Source organism: Scophthalmus maximus, chromosome 2 (genome assembly GCF_022379125.1).
Source record: "Scophthalmus maximus strain ysfricsl-2021 chromosome 2, ASM2237912v1, whole genome shotgun sequence".
Classification (NCBI taxonomy): domain Eukaryota; kingdom Metazoa; phylum Chordata; class Actinopteri; order Pleuronectiformes; family Scophthalmidae; genus Scophthalmus; species Scophthalmus maximus.
This window is the reverse complement of record NC_061516.1, coordinates 13,599,572-13,616,858: the sequence shown is the minus strand read 5'-3', so window position 1 is coordinate 13,616,858 and position 17,287 is coordinate 13,599,572. Positions and strand designations below refer to the sequence as shown.

At 44.0% G+C, this 17,287-nt stretch overlaps 1 protein-coding gene across 15 annotated transcripts in view; it reads right to left on the bottom strand.

Moving 5' to 3' along the window:
- Window positions 1–17,287, bottom strand: part of msi2b (musashi RNA-binding protein 2b) — a 250,506-nt gene that overhangs the window by 10,232 nt on the left and 222,987 nt on the right. For 6 of the 15 annotated variants that reach the window (XM_035625451.2, XM_035625455.2, XM_035625454.2 and 3 more), the window contains exons 11-13: window positions 15,724–15,843; window positions 3,994–4,173; window positions 111–265 (exon numbers count right to left, since the gene is read on the bottom strand). In XM_035625451.2, coding sequence (XP_035481344.1) covers window positions 111–265; window positions 3,994–4,173; window positions 15,724–15,843 — 455 coding nt within the window. Of the gene's footprint in view, window positions 1–110; window positions 266–3,993; window positions 4,174–15,722; window positions 15,844–17,287 lie in introns of those variants that run through there. The other 9 variants (XM_035625457.2, XM_035625458.2, XM_035625461.2 and 6 more) reach the window with 6 other exon arrangements.

Genomic DNA, 17,287 nt, shown 5'->3' with positions numbered 1-17,287 from the left:
CAAATCCCAGGCAGTGTGCATTGGCTTAGTGTCTAATTTTAGTGCAGGTATTCCGACACAGAAGCAGCAACTGAGCTCAAAGTGCAGCCGGCCTACGTGTGAGTACTCACTGTGATGCTGGGGCCAAACCCGGAGCCAGGCTGGGGGCTAGCAGCACTGATGTAGTTGCCCACAGCCGAGTCCTGGCTGCTGGGTCCGTACAGGTCGGCCACGGGCCCTGGACTGTTCGCACCGGGAAAACCTCCGGGCCTCGACGGGTTGGCGCCTGCACACAAACACAGCGGGGAGCGGAGCGGCTCAGAAACACCCAGCGGCGATCGGTACAGTTCTGACTTGTTATGGCTCAATGGGACAAATATAAAAAAATCTAGAGAACACATGACTGGATTCATATTTTTTGGTCTCAAAGGACTTGCTGGCAGTTCGTTTCACAGATTTCACAAACATATTCAATATCATCTGAAGACTGCTTTTCCAAAATGGTGCGGGGTTGAAGTTTGACGTGACTTTGGACAAACAGGCTAAGGGTGAATCCAGTATGATATTCTGCATTTAATCTTCATGCCGTGTGTGTTATGCACAGGAGTAACATTCACTCTGTAGAATCATGCACAACACAAAACGAGCACATTGCTAGAAATACTCCCACCATGCTAAGAAACTAGTAAGGTTGCAGCGTAAATGTTGCCATGCATAATGTGAAGGAGCACTTGATAAACAACATTGGCTGTTCAATATGAAGAGCAACGCCGGGTCCTTATATGATGGGTTTTATTTTTCACTTGCGTTTTCTGAAGCCTTATGTTTTTGAAATACTACTTTCTGCTTTTCCATGGGACCTGATTCAGAGACACCAGCCGGATCTTTTTCAAAATATTTCCCGCACTTTCAGCCTTCCAGTTTCGCTGAAGTAACATTGTCGTAAAGCAAAAGAGTTGTGTGAGACAGGAAAAAGAGGCATAGGGGGGGGAATATAAAAGCCTGACCCGAGTTCATCTGCAGACCAAAACTCAGGGGGGGATAAAAAAGAAATACTGTACATGACTTACCACCTTTGCCCTGTGAGTAAGAGAAACCCTGACTAATAAAATGCCTTTTGAAAAATCCTGATGCCTACTAAAGGCCAACAAGGCTGGCAATACAGGAGGAAAAAAAAGGAAAGAAAAACTGTCGGGGAGAAAGAAAAATGCAGTGATCTCTTAACAGCAATCTCCGCCGCTGTCCGCTTCACATAACCCCCCATTTCACCCTTATTCACCAACCGACTGTGAAAAAAAACTGTACAGCTGCATTAAAAAGAGAAATGCTCCGACCACAGAAAATGCTCGATCTTGTGGCTGCGTGTACGAGCTCATGAACCCCGCGACGCCTGAGAGGAAGCCTCGGCGGGGACACGCACAGACGGTACGTCCGCGGTGCTGTGATGCAGACGCACGCAGGCCGCACACAAAGTGTATCATCGTCATCGTGTTTAACAAATCACTGTGCAATCCATCAAACGCTGGGAGCCGCTGAAAAACATACTTTGGATATCCGTGCACGGCCCCTCGAGCCGTCGCGCTAAACACACACATCGAGTGGAGTCGACGCTGCTGTTTAACTGTGAGGACTTTAAACAGTGAGCAGCCACTGCTCTTATCTTCCCTGCACAGCCTCCGCTGGGCTGGATTATTATACAATCAAGGATCTTTTCAGTTGAAATGGCGATCCCCCCCCCGTCCTTTTGACTGGCGACGTGGTGGTGTGGCTCAACACTGTTTGTTTTTCCAATTAAAATTTTCTGGGATGCACTGGTTCTGCATTTAGCTTTGGGAGCAAAAAACAAACCCGAGTGCAATGTGGGTCAGAACATCGTATGCTGCATCGCCTCCCTGTGTTTTCCAAGTTGTATTAGTTTCCCTTAAGTGTAGTTCTGAAAAGCAGATGCACTGCACATCAAGAAAAGTACTGATCAATGAGATTTGCCTTCAAACCGCATATGGTTTGAATAGGCCATATGGACACTGGCCTATTCTCTCTATCGGGCCTGGGAGTCTTCTTCTTCTTTCAACAGTATTGAAAAGCTAAATGAAACATTGGATAATGAATCCAGTTCATCATCACCACCATCATCATATGCCCGCTAATGTACACACACATCATTTACATTCCCTGAAAACCACCTGTATTTGCTTTTGCCTACTTGACACATCGGCCTCAGAATAAGTGAAGTCATCAACGGGGTCAAGGCTGGCGACAAATATAAAAGTGTATTCCCACAAACAACAAGAATGTAAGCAATCAAGCTTGTGTGGACTCACTCGTGGGGGTTTGAACGCGTCCTCTCAGGCGAGACAAAGCTGCGCTCTACCAGTCAAATAAATCTCAAAAAAAATAAATAATAAAATAATAATAAATAAAGCGGCCAGGCGTCACCGGAGTGACTTACTCTTTATCATAAGAATTGTTTATAGAACGCCGCGATCGCAGGCGGCGTGCCGCTGATAACACAAAAGAAGACACAGGCCTGATTTGACTCAGTATCATTTCTGCTCTAATGTCGGCTATAATGTGTCGTAAATCACCACGCCGCGCAAACACCGCGTCCCAAAACCAACAGAGACGATGGCGTCGGCGTGTTTGCATTTACAGGGATGCAGCTAGTAATTTCAGCCCGCTGCCATGCAGCTGTGTATGAAATACAAACCTTCACACTCCACTCAGCAGATCTACGGGAAGCGAAGGGGACCGTCAACGACTTTATGTTTGTGGTGCTGCCACACTTATGCGCAACTGTTACGACAAAGACGATACGGCTTCAGAGCTCCGGAAGATCAGCTGCGTGTGTATAGTTGTACGTGTATTTATACAGACTGCCTCTGTGTTCTTTCGCTATTTGCTGCGCTAAAGTTCGTCTGTGGGCAATTCCAACATTTCCCCGGTGCAGCCGGCAAACACTTTGACCACTTCAGGAGGCAGTTGGTCCCACACTTATCCTCTTTTTTTTTTGTTTTTTTGTCTATTATTGTGAGGTGCAGATGGAGGCACAACATCGAAGACAGTGGCAGATTCAGGCCAAGCAGGACCACACGAGTCGCACACGAGAATCTCACTGCTTTCGTCTCAACTAGACCGTCTTTGCTCACAACTTTACAAAAAAACACTGGTGGTACGTCATGTCAGCACAAACGTGATCACGTTCAGGCTAAAAAAGATTTTAAAAAATCGGCATATAATTACTGTAGTAACGTTAAAGGCGGTTGCTAATTGTGGAGACGACTGTCTAAGGAAGTAATATGAATTTATAGTCTTTTTTTCTTTATGCAGGACATAGTGATTGAAATGTCACTGTGGGGTATATCTTTACTTAGCTGTGGAATCTCACCTGTGGCTTTTGAAAGCTGTGATTACATAAGGAACATCAGAAAGAGCACAAGCACGGAGGATGAAAATATACTTGTGTTGTACAGTAATGGCTTTATTACGCAAAAATGTTGCCCGCTAAGTGTTCGACGCTGTGCCGCGTTTCTACTGATTTCACCCACTAACATAGCGCCAATCATTTCGACACGTTAAATACGTCGAGCTCAACAACAACGCGACACTCACTCTCGCACGCTGTTCAGGTTTCCACGTGAGCCTGAGCTCTGAGAGCGTGGCCGGTGTCAACTCCATCATCAGTAGTTATTTAGTTCACATGCAAATGAAGGTTTACATTCTGTTCTGTATGTCGGCCCCCCAGTGTGCAAGCAGGGGCTGGAACATAACTTCACAAAGAAACAGAAAATCTACATAAAAGAAAAAAAGATGGAAAAACATGCAATTCTATTTTTTCAGCAAGACGGTTTTATAGGGGTTTTTTTTTTTTTTTGAAGGGGGGAGATTTTTTTCCTTTACAAAAGCAAGAGAAAGTTGATTAAAAAAAAGAATAAAACAAATTCTGCATGGAATAATGTCATGAATCAAACTGAAAAAAGTCAAAAACGTGGATGAGATAGATGCGCATATACAAACCTGGGTTCTTAAACTGATCCGGGCTGTGTAGGTGCTGGAGGGGGGAGTTGCAGGCGGAGGTGGCATGCTCACTGTGCAGCATCTGAGCCGCTTGGGGCCCCAGGGAGCCATAGTCAGCAAAGGAGCAGGGCCCCCCCCTCTGGTCACTGGGCGCAGAGTAAAACCCATAATCGGGGAGGCCTGGGAGATACAGTATAGGGTGGGGGAGGGGGAGGGGAGGGGACTCCATCATTGTGGAAATCAACTTTTTCATCGTCAAAGTCAAGTGTCCAGATTGTTCGGCATAGTTCGGTGGTGGCTGTCACCGTTTTCACATTGCACCCCTTGTGTTTTTTTTGTCCACTCTAATTGGCCCTGCATGCCCTCCCTCCCCAGCAGCTCATGCCCTGTGGCCACGGCCGGCGTTTGAACGTCCAGCTGTGAGGTATACTGTACACTCGCCCTACAAGTACTGATACACACTATCTCTCCCTGAAAGCCCACATTTAAAAACCTACTCACTTTACTCTTTAAGTCCTAGACTTGATTGAAATGGACAAATAAAAACACAATAAAAACACACAAAAATATAAAATATACAGTTGGGGCCACAGCTTTCAATATGTTTGCATAACTGACCCGTGTCCCCCATGTTTTCTTGCAATCAGTGAGGAGTGAGAGAAAACTAAAGCATCGTTAAAACACAGGTCAATACATTTCTCATTTCAAACCACGTCTCTTTGTCAAAATACCTAAAGGAAGCTTTTGTCATTTAAACACAATGAAACACAAAGTCAAACACCGATCAATAATTAATTTAAAGCCCCCATTTTGACTAAAAGCTAACAGATCATAAGGTTTTTTTTCCCCCGTGAAGGGAGATACAGACACATTCATGTTTATTGATGATCGGCATTCTGCAATCGCAGCACGTCTCTGACTGCCCTCCTCGAACAATTCTCCCTTTGACACAGATGGTGGATTATCAACAGTTTAGAAAATGACATTTGGCAATAAGTTGTGCTGACATTTATTGCTTGTCCTCTTAATCTGAGACAAGCTGCTCATATAAAGAGTGCAATTAAAAGAAACGGCTCCTTCGCACGTCCCTTTGATAATAACAGAGTTAATCTACGCAGGAGGGACTGAGATTGGTGACACCGACTTTTCCATGCTGGGTTTCCCCTGCTGTGTGTGTGTGTGTGTGTGTGTGTGTGTGTGTTTTAGGTTTCTTTTTTGAATAGCCATTCAAAGCCACTTCACCTCTAACCATTCAGAGTGAGACAGTGCACTTCTGCCAAATGGAATGTAAGCACCAGCCATGTTTCTCCCCGCCAATGCTTTTTAGCACTCTGATCTCACCACTTGTGGGCTGTCTGCCCACTCATCAAATTATAGGCTCCAAATATGGCAGGCTTCCCACGTACGTCACATAATGCCTGACACATTGAACAAAGCTCAAGAAGCAATCATTCCATTTACTTCACTTAGACAAATGTCACTGAAAATTGATTGGCCTTGCTAATGAGGAAAACTGGATCAATGGAATAATTATAATGTGGGGGGGGGGGGGGGGACATTTGACAATAGCAAAAACCATGTTACTGTGAATTCATAAGGAAGCCTTTTCTAAATATATCAGGCTTCTGGAGCAATGTAAAGAGTGGAACCAGACAGGCGTTACTCTCCAGCGCAGAACACTTTCACCATGCCTCATTAGTGAACTGTAATTCAACATATTTCACTTTCATACAATATAAAACTGACACAGAACACAACTGAGAATGAACCATGATGTAATCAGTATAATCTCTGTGTTTTTGAAGCATTATTGAAAGGGGTTAGATGACATGCATAAGGCAGAGTGAATACAAGTTTTTTTACTTTTATGAAAAAAGAAGTGTCTGATTTGCATGCTGCAGACTGCTGACAATTATTATGATCATTTGGACTAACCTCACAATAAAAAACTTTTGAGTATTATTTTCAAGCCAAATATTCTGAGCAGCAGACGACTAAAGTGGGTGTAGCTTCAAAATCGGGGACAGGGACACTATTTTCCATTTGAGATAAGGTTGCAGCTGTAAACAACCGAGCCACATTAAGCTGAGCAGACACTGTGTGTATGTGTGTGTGTGTGTGTGTGTGTGTGTGTGTTTTCAAATCTTGTACGCCGTGTTAACACACATTATACGTTTTTTAAAGGGCTTCTCTGCTTGGCTGGAACCTGCGACTTTTATGCCCATAATTTACGACTCAACTGACCGGCCGCGACCTGAGGCTCGCACTGAATGTAAACAAGGAACCCCCCGACTGGTTTTGCCCATTGACAACTCCAATAAAGTTTATTTAAATAAAATGACCACTCCTCAGCGATGTTTACCGAAGAAAAAAAAGCAGCAAAGTTCAGTTTTAAATCACAGCAGACAACAGCTCCAGCCTCAACATGTAAAATACCATACATATTAAAACAAACTCACTACAGCTTGCAGGGAATCTCTTGACAGCAGCAATACAGGGAATTGGACTGTGGAACTGCTCAAACTGCGAGACAGCGGACCAAAATCTCTGACAGCTAATCTCACAGCAGCCCCACTCAGAGTCAGGAGCAACCAATCGTCGGCTAAAATTGGGCTGCATCCGCACGGTTTTAATTTCTACCCCTTCAAATCTACCCCAGCTACCACATACAGGGCACTGCTATGTGTTGGTGAACGTTGACCTACGGAAAAACGTGTACTGCGTATGATAGGCGACGCTGAGAGTTCTTCCCAGATTTTACGCCACATTCAGCGAGGGGAAGACATTTGAGAAATCTTTTCGTCACCGAGTGCCGTTGCATTGTGTTCAGGTGTGGCCCGGCCGACGCGGGAAAGAGGCACAGTTTACCGGACTGAGGCAGCTGGACGCGGGCACGACTCAGACACAAACTGCAGGCCCATATTCTCCAAAGCCATATATTTTCATCAGTGGCTATCTGATCCGTTACGCAGGATGAGATTGGGCAGCGTGCGCCCACAGCTGCATGAGTATCACCGATCATATCACTGTGCCTCAGACCGTCCCACTATTAATATTCACACAATCTATCCAGAACAATGGGCCTTTCTTGGACTCCCTTCTTCTACTGGGCACTAATTGGATGTAATTACTCATCTACAAAACAAATGAGCGTGGTGAGGTTGCCTTGGAGACTAGATCAGGGAACCTAGCGGTGCGAATCGTTCGCAGGGCTTCATTTATACTGATAATTATCTCCCCTACCCCCATCCTCTTTGCCTTCTGCCCTCGGTGACCAAGGCGGGCTTTGCGAGGCGATGGCGAAGGGAGTGTCCTGCAATCATCTCTTACTGACATCATCGGGGTGGCTCTCTTAAAGTGGATAAATGCTCTGCTCTCGTTCCCACTTTGCCAGGTGACTGCCTTTAAGGAGGAACCACAAACCTTGAAAGTACCGCTGCACCCCCCCCCCCCCCCCCCCCCCCCCCCCCCCCCCCCACTAGTTGGAAAATAAAACTAATCACGCTGATGATAAAATACGGCGTCATGCCCTCTGGCCTGCTGCGACTTTCAGTTTTTCAAGTTTGCCGGTGATCTGCACAGAGTTCGTGATGATCCTTATTTATATTCACATGTTTGAAGGCACAATCAGTGAACTGTAATCTGTGAACGCAACAATAACCTCACAAGCACAAGCATTAAAAAAGCTGGCATCTGTTAATGTCGATCGACAGGTTTCTTAATACAGGGACTTACTACACACCAACAAAACATATATTTCTTTTATATTTGTGATTGTTAAAGATTTTGCTAAAATCAGCAAATTAATCAATTAAAAATACTTTATTTTTTTAATCTGATCATCAACAAAATGTTGACTTTTCAATGATATTACTGTACTTGAATATACTTGTTTTTTATTCAAACACGCGGGGATTCTTGGGGAACCGGGGAATACAAAAATCTATTACCAAAAGTCATTTTCATATCTGCATATAGTGATTTTTCATGCACTCATTCCTCCGCTCCCTCGTGGCGCCAGTGAGATTCCTCGGTGGCCATCAAACCACATCAATCTACAGAAGATGTCAATAAACCTGACATGCCGCTCCTCAAATTAGCTTTGAATTTTAGAGCTACCATAATTAGCTTTTCCATTTTCACCAATGTCATTTAAAAATAGCGTGAAAGAAACTAACAGCTCTTTCGCTGTCTAGCCTTGCTTTCACTTTCCATTTGAAATAATCTTTTCTGAATGAATGGCTGAGTAATTAACAGCACTAGACACCCTTTTCAGAGAGCACAGACATTTCATAAATAATACATATTTAATGTCTTGTCATTTTGTGTTCAGAGAAGCTTGGCTAATGAATTTTAACAGATGATTTCTTCTTGCATTTACTCACCCATACTCAGACCTCTGTTTTTTTCTTTTTACTTTTCATGTCATGCCCGCTTTTCCCCTTTCTAGCTGTTCTTTCCGGTAATGGACAAAATCAACAGAGCTGATGATTTCTATTTACCCTCAACCTCAGATGAGACGACTGTGGAAAGTTCCAGAGGAAAGACAGAAACTTGAACACAGAATTGTGGGTGAAACAATGTGCAACAGTGTAGTAAACCAGTTCACACTAATTTGCTGCAGGGAAGTCCACACAGGCCACACTAAATGATTTTAATGCAGATTTTAACCTGTGTGGGATGTGGTCTAGTTGGGACTGAGAAAGGGCACTCAGTTATCGACAGTCGGCACAGATTATCCTATCGTGAGGAGGCTCAGAGCTGACAGCCCTGGCCTTTTGGCTGAACACATTTTTTTTCCCAGACATGTCTGGTGAGGGTTATGTGGTCTGAAGAAATCAAAGACTCGCCCTGACTGAAATGCATCTAATGGTCATTTACATACAGAGGGAAGAGGAAGTATGCTTCACAGCAACGCTTGCTGAGACACTGCAACGTTAAAGGTGACATATTATGCAAAAATCAATGTTTGTGCACATAAATGCGGGTATCTGTGGAACAAACTGTGATAAAAGACCACCCTGTTTTTTTTTTGTGGGCTGGCTAAACCCCACAGCCTAGCTCTGAACAACTGGTTCAGATTTCTCTCCCACTCTGATGTCACAGTTGGACTCCTTTTTGGGTAACCCCGCCTGCAATCTGAGAATCTCTTTTCCGGTGAAGGGTCGTGACATATACTACACATTTTGAAATCAGTTGACCAATCACAACAGACTGAGCCAGCTGGCCAATCAGAGCAGACTGGGGTTTATCGGGAGGCGGGGCCAAAATAAATCCAGGTGTTTCAGACGGAGGGTGAAAAGAGGAGCTGCAGGAATGGGCAGTATGAGAACATTGATGCCTTTTGTGAACATTAGAGCATGTAACCTTTTCAAATGGCGACCCAAATCCCCTTGCATCTTACAAAATTTTATTTGGATGCATTAATCTCATAAAACTGTACATGTTAACATCTGCATTTGAGTAGGTATGCAGCAAATTATACAATTTACTTACTTTGCAATCTTTATGTAAAAACAAATGAATCTGTGTCGCTTCAAATGTCTCAAAAATAAAACAAAATCTTGTACACGTTCAGTATTTTGTAACTGAAAATACAGGACTGACGACAAGCTGCCTTCCTCCAGCAGAGTCTTTCGGCAAGTTTTCTTTGGAGAGCGTGTTATGTATGCAGCCCCTGGAGGGCAGAGTGGTGATGTCCCTGAAGGCCTGCGCCTGTAACCTTAGAGCATCTGCTACCCACAGCTGTGAGAGCCAAACGCTTCGTGGTGGAGGCACAAAGGGACACTTTGCCCTCCCCGATGTGTCACATCTTTCCCTGGGCCTTAGACAAAAACAAAAAAAAACAAAAAAAAACCCAGAGCAGGATGCGCTTGGCATGTCCGCTCATGTTATTTTGCACCAAATACATGTAGAGCGCTTCTGGCCTCAGAGCTGAGCTGTGCAGATTAGCATCTGGGACAAATGGACCTGAGCTCGCAAAGAGCCAGAATGATTAAGCCCCACAGTGCACGCAGCCAATCCACGGTCTCCTCTCAGGCACTGCTGAAGATCACAGAGCTCGTTGGGGAGGGAATTGATAATGATCTTAATTTGGAAATGTCTGTCAAACGCACGGCCACATTTTCATTGGTGAAGAGAGAAAAAAAAAGAAATAGGTGATGAGTAAAGGAGGGAGCAAAACAAAAAAGACGAGCATCTACCTGAAGGGACGAGTGGTTTTGAAAAAAAAGGTGAAGGTCATCTTGAGTCCCAATAAAACTGGACATGGACACGTCTGCAATTTATACTCCAATTTCAGCACAACACTGAACAAAGCCAACCCTATTTCAGTTTTGTACACCACAGTCATGTCAGACTAACTGCAAGTACCCAGACCTCTAAATGTATGTCTGGGGGGTGGGGGGGGGGGGGGGTTCTGTACGTTGCAGGTAAAGTCAAGATCTGAGACTGACATTTGAGTTCGGTAGAAAGCTCAGAGGACTCAGGAGCTACACTCCTCCAGGGTAGACTGGGACATGGGAAGTTCCCGGACTGTCAGAACCATCTGCATCACCCCGCATGTTTCTTTGTCCTCTGACAAGAGATTTTCAGAAACGTTGACTGTGAAATAAAGGGAGCCCAAATAATTAATTAGAATTCTTTTAAGGAGTGAGCACGTCCATTGACCTTCTCATGCCATTTTCATCCGCTGGAGTAACGAAATTCAAATGTCTATTGTTAACATTCGGTTCACGAACAACCAACCCGGGAGTCTCAGTTAATGTGGCAACCGTGAACAATTTCTGCAGGTTTATCCGTCATATCAACGGCAGAAGCTCAGCACGGCACACTTGTCCAAAATGTAGCCCAGGTGCTGGTGCATGCATTAGTCATCTCCAAATTAGCAATTTCCTCCTCGCTGGCCTAACTATGCAGATGTTCAGCCCCTCCATCTGATATTATGTGACTGCCCCCCCCCCCCTTTTTTCCCCCCATCCTCCACTGGCACTCATAGTTCAAATCAGGTTCATAACTGTGAACCGGGCTCACAGAGCCAAGTAAGGGACGACAGCTCCCTACCTCCCGACGAAGCTAAACTCTGTCCAGTCGTCGGATGGGTCTGATCTGCTTCTTGCCTGGAGCCAGTCTCTCAAATGTCCTCACCACTTGCTCCCTGGTCGACATCAAGTCAACACCATGCCTCGCCATCTTTAAATACAGACTGAAGACCCACCTCTGGTTTGACGCCACCTTGAACTGACTAAACAAAGCATCCTGTTAAGCCTATCATAGTAAGGATTTTCCTCCTTGCATTTTTTTTGGAGTATTCCATTTGCTAGTATGACCAATTCTCCAGGAATACTTAAATGTTATTCTGCTGCACTGCTGGAGAAGTCCATTTTCCAAACAACACAATAAGATGTTCTCTGGTAGCTCAAAGCAGAATGAACATATACAGCGTGTAGGATAAAGAAGATGGCGCAGAGGCATCTCCGTCGGATTTTCTTCTGATGATACTCAACAACAGCTGCAGCCGTGGCGCGCTGTAGTCTGCCGCAAGTGCCAGGGCCACAGTGAGAAGTCTAAAATACACCTTGTCATCAGCTGCGGCCTGTCACAGAGAGGGAAGTCAGCGCGCTGTCATGTCGTCCGTTGAGCAGTGGGAGTCGGCTGAAGGAGCTCTCTGTCAGGAATGGAAAAAAAAAATGTCTCCCACACTCTCACAACAACTCTGTGTCACACAGAGGCGACATCTAGTCAAAAATGTTTCTCCCAGAGAAACCTCGACTCAAACTACAAAAAGGGGCTCACGTGTGAAAATGTTGTTTCAGAACATTTTAATGATGGTTTGCTTTAGTGTTTTTATCAAATGAACTTCTCTGGTTTCTTAGGTGGCTCGCTGCCATCCGCCTGTTTCCCTCCGACAGGGTCAAGGTGGACAAAGCACACAGTATGTGGTGCTCTATGGGAACTGTAGGTGGAGTCAAAGCACAAAGAATCCACCCTTAGATCACACAAGAGATTTTTCTTTGAGCAAAACCCCTCATCTGCACTAAAATTAGAGAATTTAGCAAAGAAAACAAAAGAAAAAAAACCCCCACAAAAACTAAACGCACTACATTTGCTATTCCTGAGCTGATTTGGAGCGGAATGGGGTGCAAATTAAATTTGTGAGATAAGACCGAAAAGGCAGCGACATTCCAGGATGACGCACAGAGAGGAAGGTCAAGGCTGAACCATCTACGTCCTCTCTGCTGCCCGTGTCTGTCCAGAGAGGAGAGACCGCCGCATGTATCCATCCACGCAGTTTGTTATTAGCGTAATATCAAACACTGCAACTTTCATCATCAAGAATTTCTTATACATCAACCACTCTTGACCAAAAGCCACAAACCACATAAGATGGACTGCACTGTAACTTTTCTCCAGCGAAGAGAACAGTTCAGACAGAAAGAAGCCGATTCAGACGAGCGGTTAAACTTCTTTGGGAACCTCCGTCTGAGAAAATACCCCGACCTGGACGACTGAGAAGCTTCACGCACAGTTAATAAAATAGGATACAGCCGATATGAAAGGGTACAGATAAATAATGACTTTTATCACATTTAAATCCCCAGACTTGCTGTTATTGTGATAATATTATAGATTCTGCCACATATCGAGGACACGTTTTCCTTAAAGCTGCATCAAGGCTGTTTAAGTCCTCTAAAACAAGACCATGATGTCACTATTCACATGTCTACCCCCCCCCCCCCCCCACACCCCCCTCAGCCCCCTGGTTCATAATCATTTACTTGTCTCCATTCCTTTTGCAGCTGTCAGAATTTAAACTGTTCATAATAGTCGCCATCATGTCTCTCGCTCCCCTGGCTGCTGCTAACCACAAATCAGCAGTCCTGCTTCTTCGGTGATGTCCGCCACAATTGTTGGGGAAATGGTTTGTATTGAAAATGCAAAATCAAACGGGCCGATGTAAAAGAAAAGAGCATCTGACTGGCCTTCCAGTGTTCCCTCTGTCGGTTTGAATCAGGTTCAAACGAGGACAGGGTGGGTTAATTTTCCTTTGGATGCGTGTGCGAGTGGTGAGCGTGTGTTTGTGTGCAAGCGTGTGCATCTCCAGGTAACACGGCGCGTGGCGCTAAACGTCGTGTCTCCGGACTTAATATCCGTGAATGACTGCACGGAGCGGACAAACATCCGAGTTACAATTAAAGCAGATTTTTTTTCTTCCTCCCACCAAGCATCTAATCGTGTGTCTGATTAGGGAAAAACACACTTCCCCAAAAGCCTGGAGCTGTGTGTTCAGTCAGGGGAGCTGTTATTGACACCTATTGAAGGATCTACAGTTGTAAGCGGGTAAGAGGCAGGATGTCTAAATGAAGCCCACGAGTTAATCAATGCTGTGTTTAAAGACAGAGAGAAACCTGCCTCCTGGTTGTGGTACAAATCTCTTGACAGATATTTTGTACCATATTTATTAGTGTGTGTATTTTTAGGTAGAACTCTACAGACGTTGTTCAAACTAACGCAAAGGCATTAGCTTATCTTTTAATTTTCATCATTTTGACATCTGTATTTAATCATATATATTTGACAGGCTGTACTTTAATCGGTGTGGCGACGGCAGGACAAACAATCAATTGCAAATGAACCCAAGGTTCAGGATGCTCTAACTCTAAAACGATCGTATCATACTGACTAGATAGAAAGGAGTACGGGAAGAACGGTAGAAAAGCTGCGACTTGCTACTCATGTCTTCCTATTCACTTCTATTGTAAAGGCCGGTCCACCTTTGTGCTACAAACCATGAGCAACTTGACATTTTACTTTAACTAGATTAATTTACCGTGGATGGAGATCACAACATGAGGCGTTTAATCAGACTCAGAACCTGCTTACATGAAAAACCATGCGCATGCAAGCGATATGAACACATACTGTGAAGAGAAAACCGTCCACGCAACGTGCTGGCAGCCGCACAACACACGGTAAACGGACTTCTGAGACTTTTGGAGGCGTGGACAGCGGCCAACATCGCCACTCTTTCAATTGGTCACATGAAACACTGAGCATGACCTTTGATTGGCTGCCTGGTTTGATCGCTGACACGCATAATCTCTTGCTCCATGCGACCTGTCCGGTTGGTGTTGGTCGTGTTGGACTACACACGTCTCCGAAATTACATTTTAAATATCCATAATCGCATCTCTCCCAGTAGTCAAAAATATATTTTCACTAGCCTGAATGGTAATTAAAGAAATCCCACTTTCTTACAGGTAAAAATCATATTATAAGATATCTGCAACTCTGATTGTACTAGTCAAAACTACATTACATAAAAATCCTTAAAAAGGAATTTCTATTATGACATTTGATAGCTGGAATGGAGTTATATTGCAATACAGTGCAGGTATAATTAAATTCTTCCCAGTCAAAAAGAACATTTCTGATATCCACAGTTCTGCTAATCCCTAACTGTCACTTCAGATATAACCTCACATTTGCAATTCGTGTGTATTTAATTTCAGATATCCACAGATCACATTTGATATCTGCAATAGATGGAGGAGATGGGGAAATATTCCAATTCCAAACACAATCCAGTTGTAACTTGTAATAATTTCAGTATTAGATAACCATATCCATATTTCAAATATAGATAATGCAATTTTAAATACTGAAAAATACATTGTGACTAGTGAATATTTTTATTATGAATGTTCACAACTGCAAATAAGAGGCCAGAGGCTATGGGCAACGGCGAAAGCGACCAATCAAAGGAGTACAGACATTAGCCACTGTCGAAGTCTCCGAAGTCAATTTAACCTGCAGGAGTGAAGCAGCTGCGAGCAGGCGAGTAGGGACAGGCCCTGGAATCACAGCACCGTGCTCGTGGCCCTGCACTTGTGCACGTGGAGCTGTGCGCGACGCTCTCTCACGAGGACGTTTACTCTCCTGTGCGATCGCAGCATGTGCATGGTGTTAATGCGCCCAGGTTCTGCGACTGATTAAATGCCATTAGAAGATATCATAACAAATTCCCAAAAAATTATTATTATTATCTGGCAAGGAAAATGTTAAATCTGGCGATGAAATATTTAGTGAAAAAGTATTCCCCCCTTTAATTTTTTCACAATTTCGTTTAAACTTATTGTACTGACCAAAGATTTGGATACAAGGACATTTAAAGGACGAGCACATTGAGCTGCTCAAATAAACTTCTTTAGGATCTATGAAAAGTGTAGACATTTTTGCTTTTTTATGTCAAGAACCCTCGTTTGGACCACATCTGATTAAAGTTTTGTTCAACGTGGCAATGAAGGTAGAATTCAAAATAAAAATTCATCTAATTAACTTGCTTTGATCCTGTGAACCCTTTGAAAGACCACGGGCCAATGTTTGACAGCCATTGTCGCAGCAGTGGTTCTGTTGTGGCTGGAAAGCATCGCGATTATTTTTTATTTCAAAGAGGCTGAAAGGAGTTGATAAACGGCCATTTTGGTTGGAGCCATGAGTAGAGATTTACGCCCTTGAGCAATTTAACTTCCCGTTGGAAATGAGCCGTGTACATGTATGTTTAGTAATTGTGGATAGAATCTACACTGTGTGTGTACTGTATACGAATCTGTCAGTCTAATGCTGCCGAGTGTATGCATGGGAACTCGGGGATCTATGTCTATGGGGGGAAGCAGAGCAGGAGAAGTTGGAGAGAGCAGCAGCCACACAGAACATGGACAGAGCGTTTACCTGGCCCTGTGCTCTGTGGGTACGCCAAGTAGCCGCCTCTTCCACGGGCCCCCCTACCTGAGCCACGCGCTGCCGCTACTGCCGCCGCCGCCACCGGTCCGTACGCTGTCGCTGGGAAGCCTGCAGGCACATACACACACACATACACACACTTACATCACTTCCTGCTCATGGATGAGTACGCCCCAGAGCTACAAGGGGATGTTGATAGCTGCGCTGAGCTACGGGATAAAACTGTAGCTGTCAGAGACAGGGGGCTCATGTCGGGGCAACATCTATCAGCAGACTCTTACAGAACCCACTGTGATATTCAAAACCCTGCAGACCCACTGATCCATACCGAGACGCAAAGAGAGCCGGGAGCAACCCATCGAAATATCAAAAAAGAAAGAGCACAGATGTTTAAAAGAACTCTTAGGTACGGTGGACCTTTAATGTATCTCAAGAGACTTCCTGATTAAATACAGGCGAAATTAACTTCAGTAACCGGTTGACTGAGCAGACATCCAGATGAAGTCCTTCTGTTACTGTAAATGTGATCAAACATCACTATTTATGGTGGATCACTAGGCCTGTCTCGATAATTACGTTATCGACTTATTTTGTTTTACAGGCAACATGTCTTCAAATTGCTTGTTTAGTCTGAGGCCTAAACGCAAGTCTAAACTTTGAATAACATTTCTCTCCGCAGCAACACAAATTGTGTAGGACTTGCACGCGCTACAACCAATAGGCCTCCGCTGCGAGCTCACACGATTCAGTAACAAAAAATAATATTATATTGTTGATATATATATATTGTTTATTGCAATAATTTCTAGGACAATATATCGTGCAACAAAAAGTAGTTATCGTCTCAGGCCTATGGATCACCCATTCAGGCCCTGTAATGATCATCATGAGACATCAAATGATATAAAAAACTACACAAAAACATAAACGTATCATTGTAACACCTAAGAACAACAGTGACGTATAATTGATGATATGATTGTTAATATGTACTACTGATTCATACTGTTTTCATTGTAGGTTCCTGTCGGATTGAGAAGGAGCAAATTTGCGTTTGTAAACTGACTTTGGGTGTGTTTGCAATTCCCTGATTATATTAGTGGAAGAATTTGGCTCTGGGGTGTGTTTATGTCACATTCTTCGGATGAAAGATTACAGCCACTTCTGAGCAGCACAGACACGGGCATAATAGCCCGACCTCTGGGGAATATCCCTGCATTTACTCAGGAGTTTTCCCAATTACTGCGAGTTTCTATGGAGTCAGAATAGTCCAGTGTAATGCAAGAGGCAAAGTATTCCAAATGTTCGGCTATTCAGCTGGAAGATACACAGTAGGGGTAACAAAAAAAAAAACCATCTTCCACATTCAGATGGAGCCATCTGTTGGATGATTTGTCACTCAGAAGAGATTTCAATTTGTTCGACTATATGAGGCGCTGAACAAGTCTCTGCTCTTTTCTTTCCCCCTTTCTAAACATTTACTGTCTTTAAGCCTCTGGCTTCAAACGTACATCTATAAACACATTCATAAATCTGTCGAATTTGTCAGTTT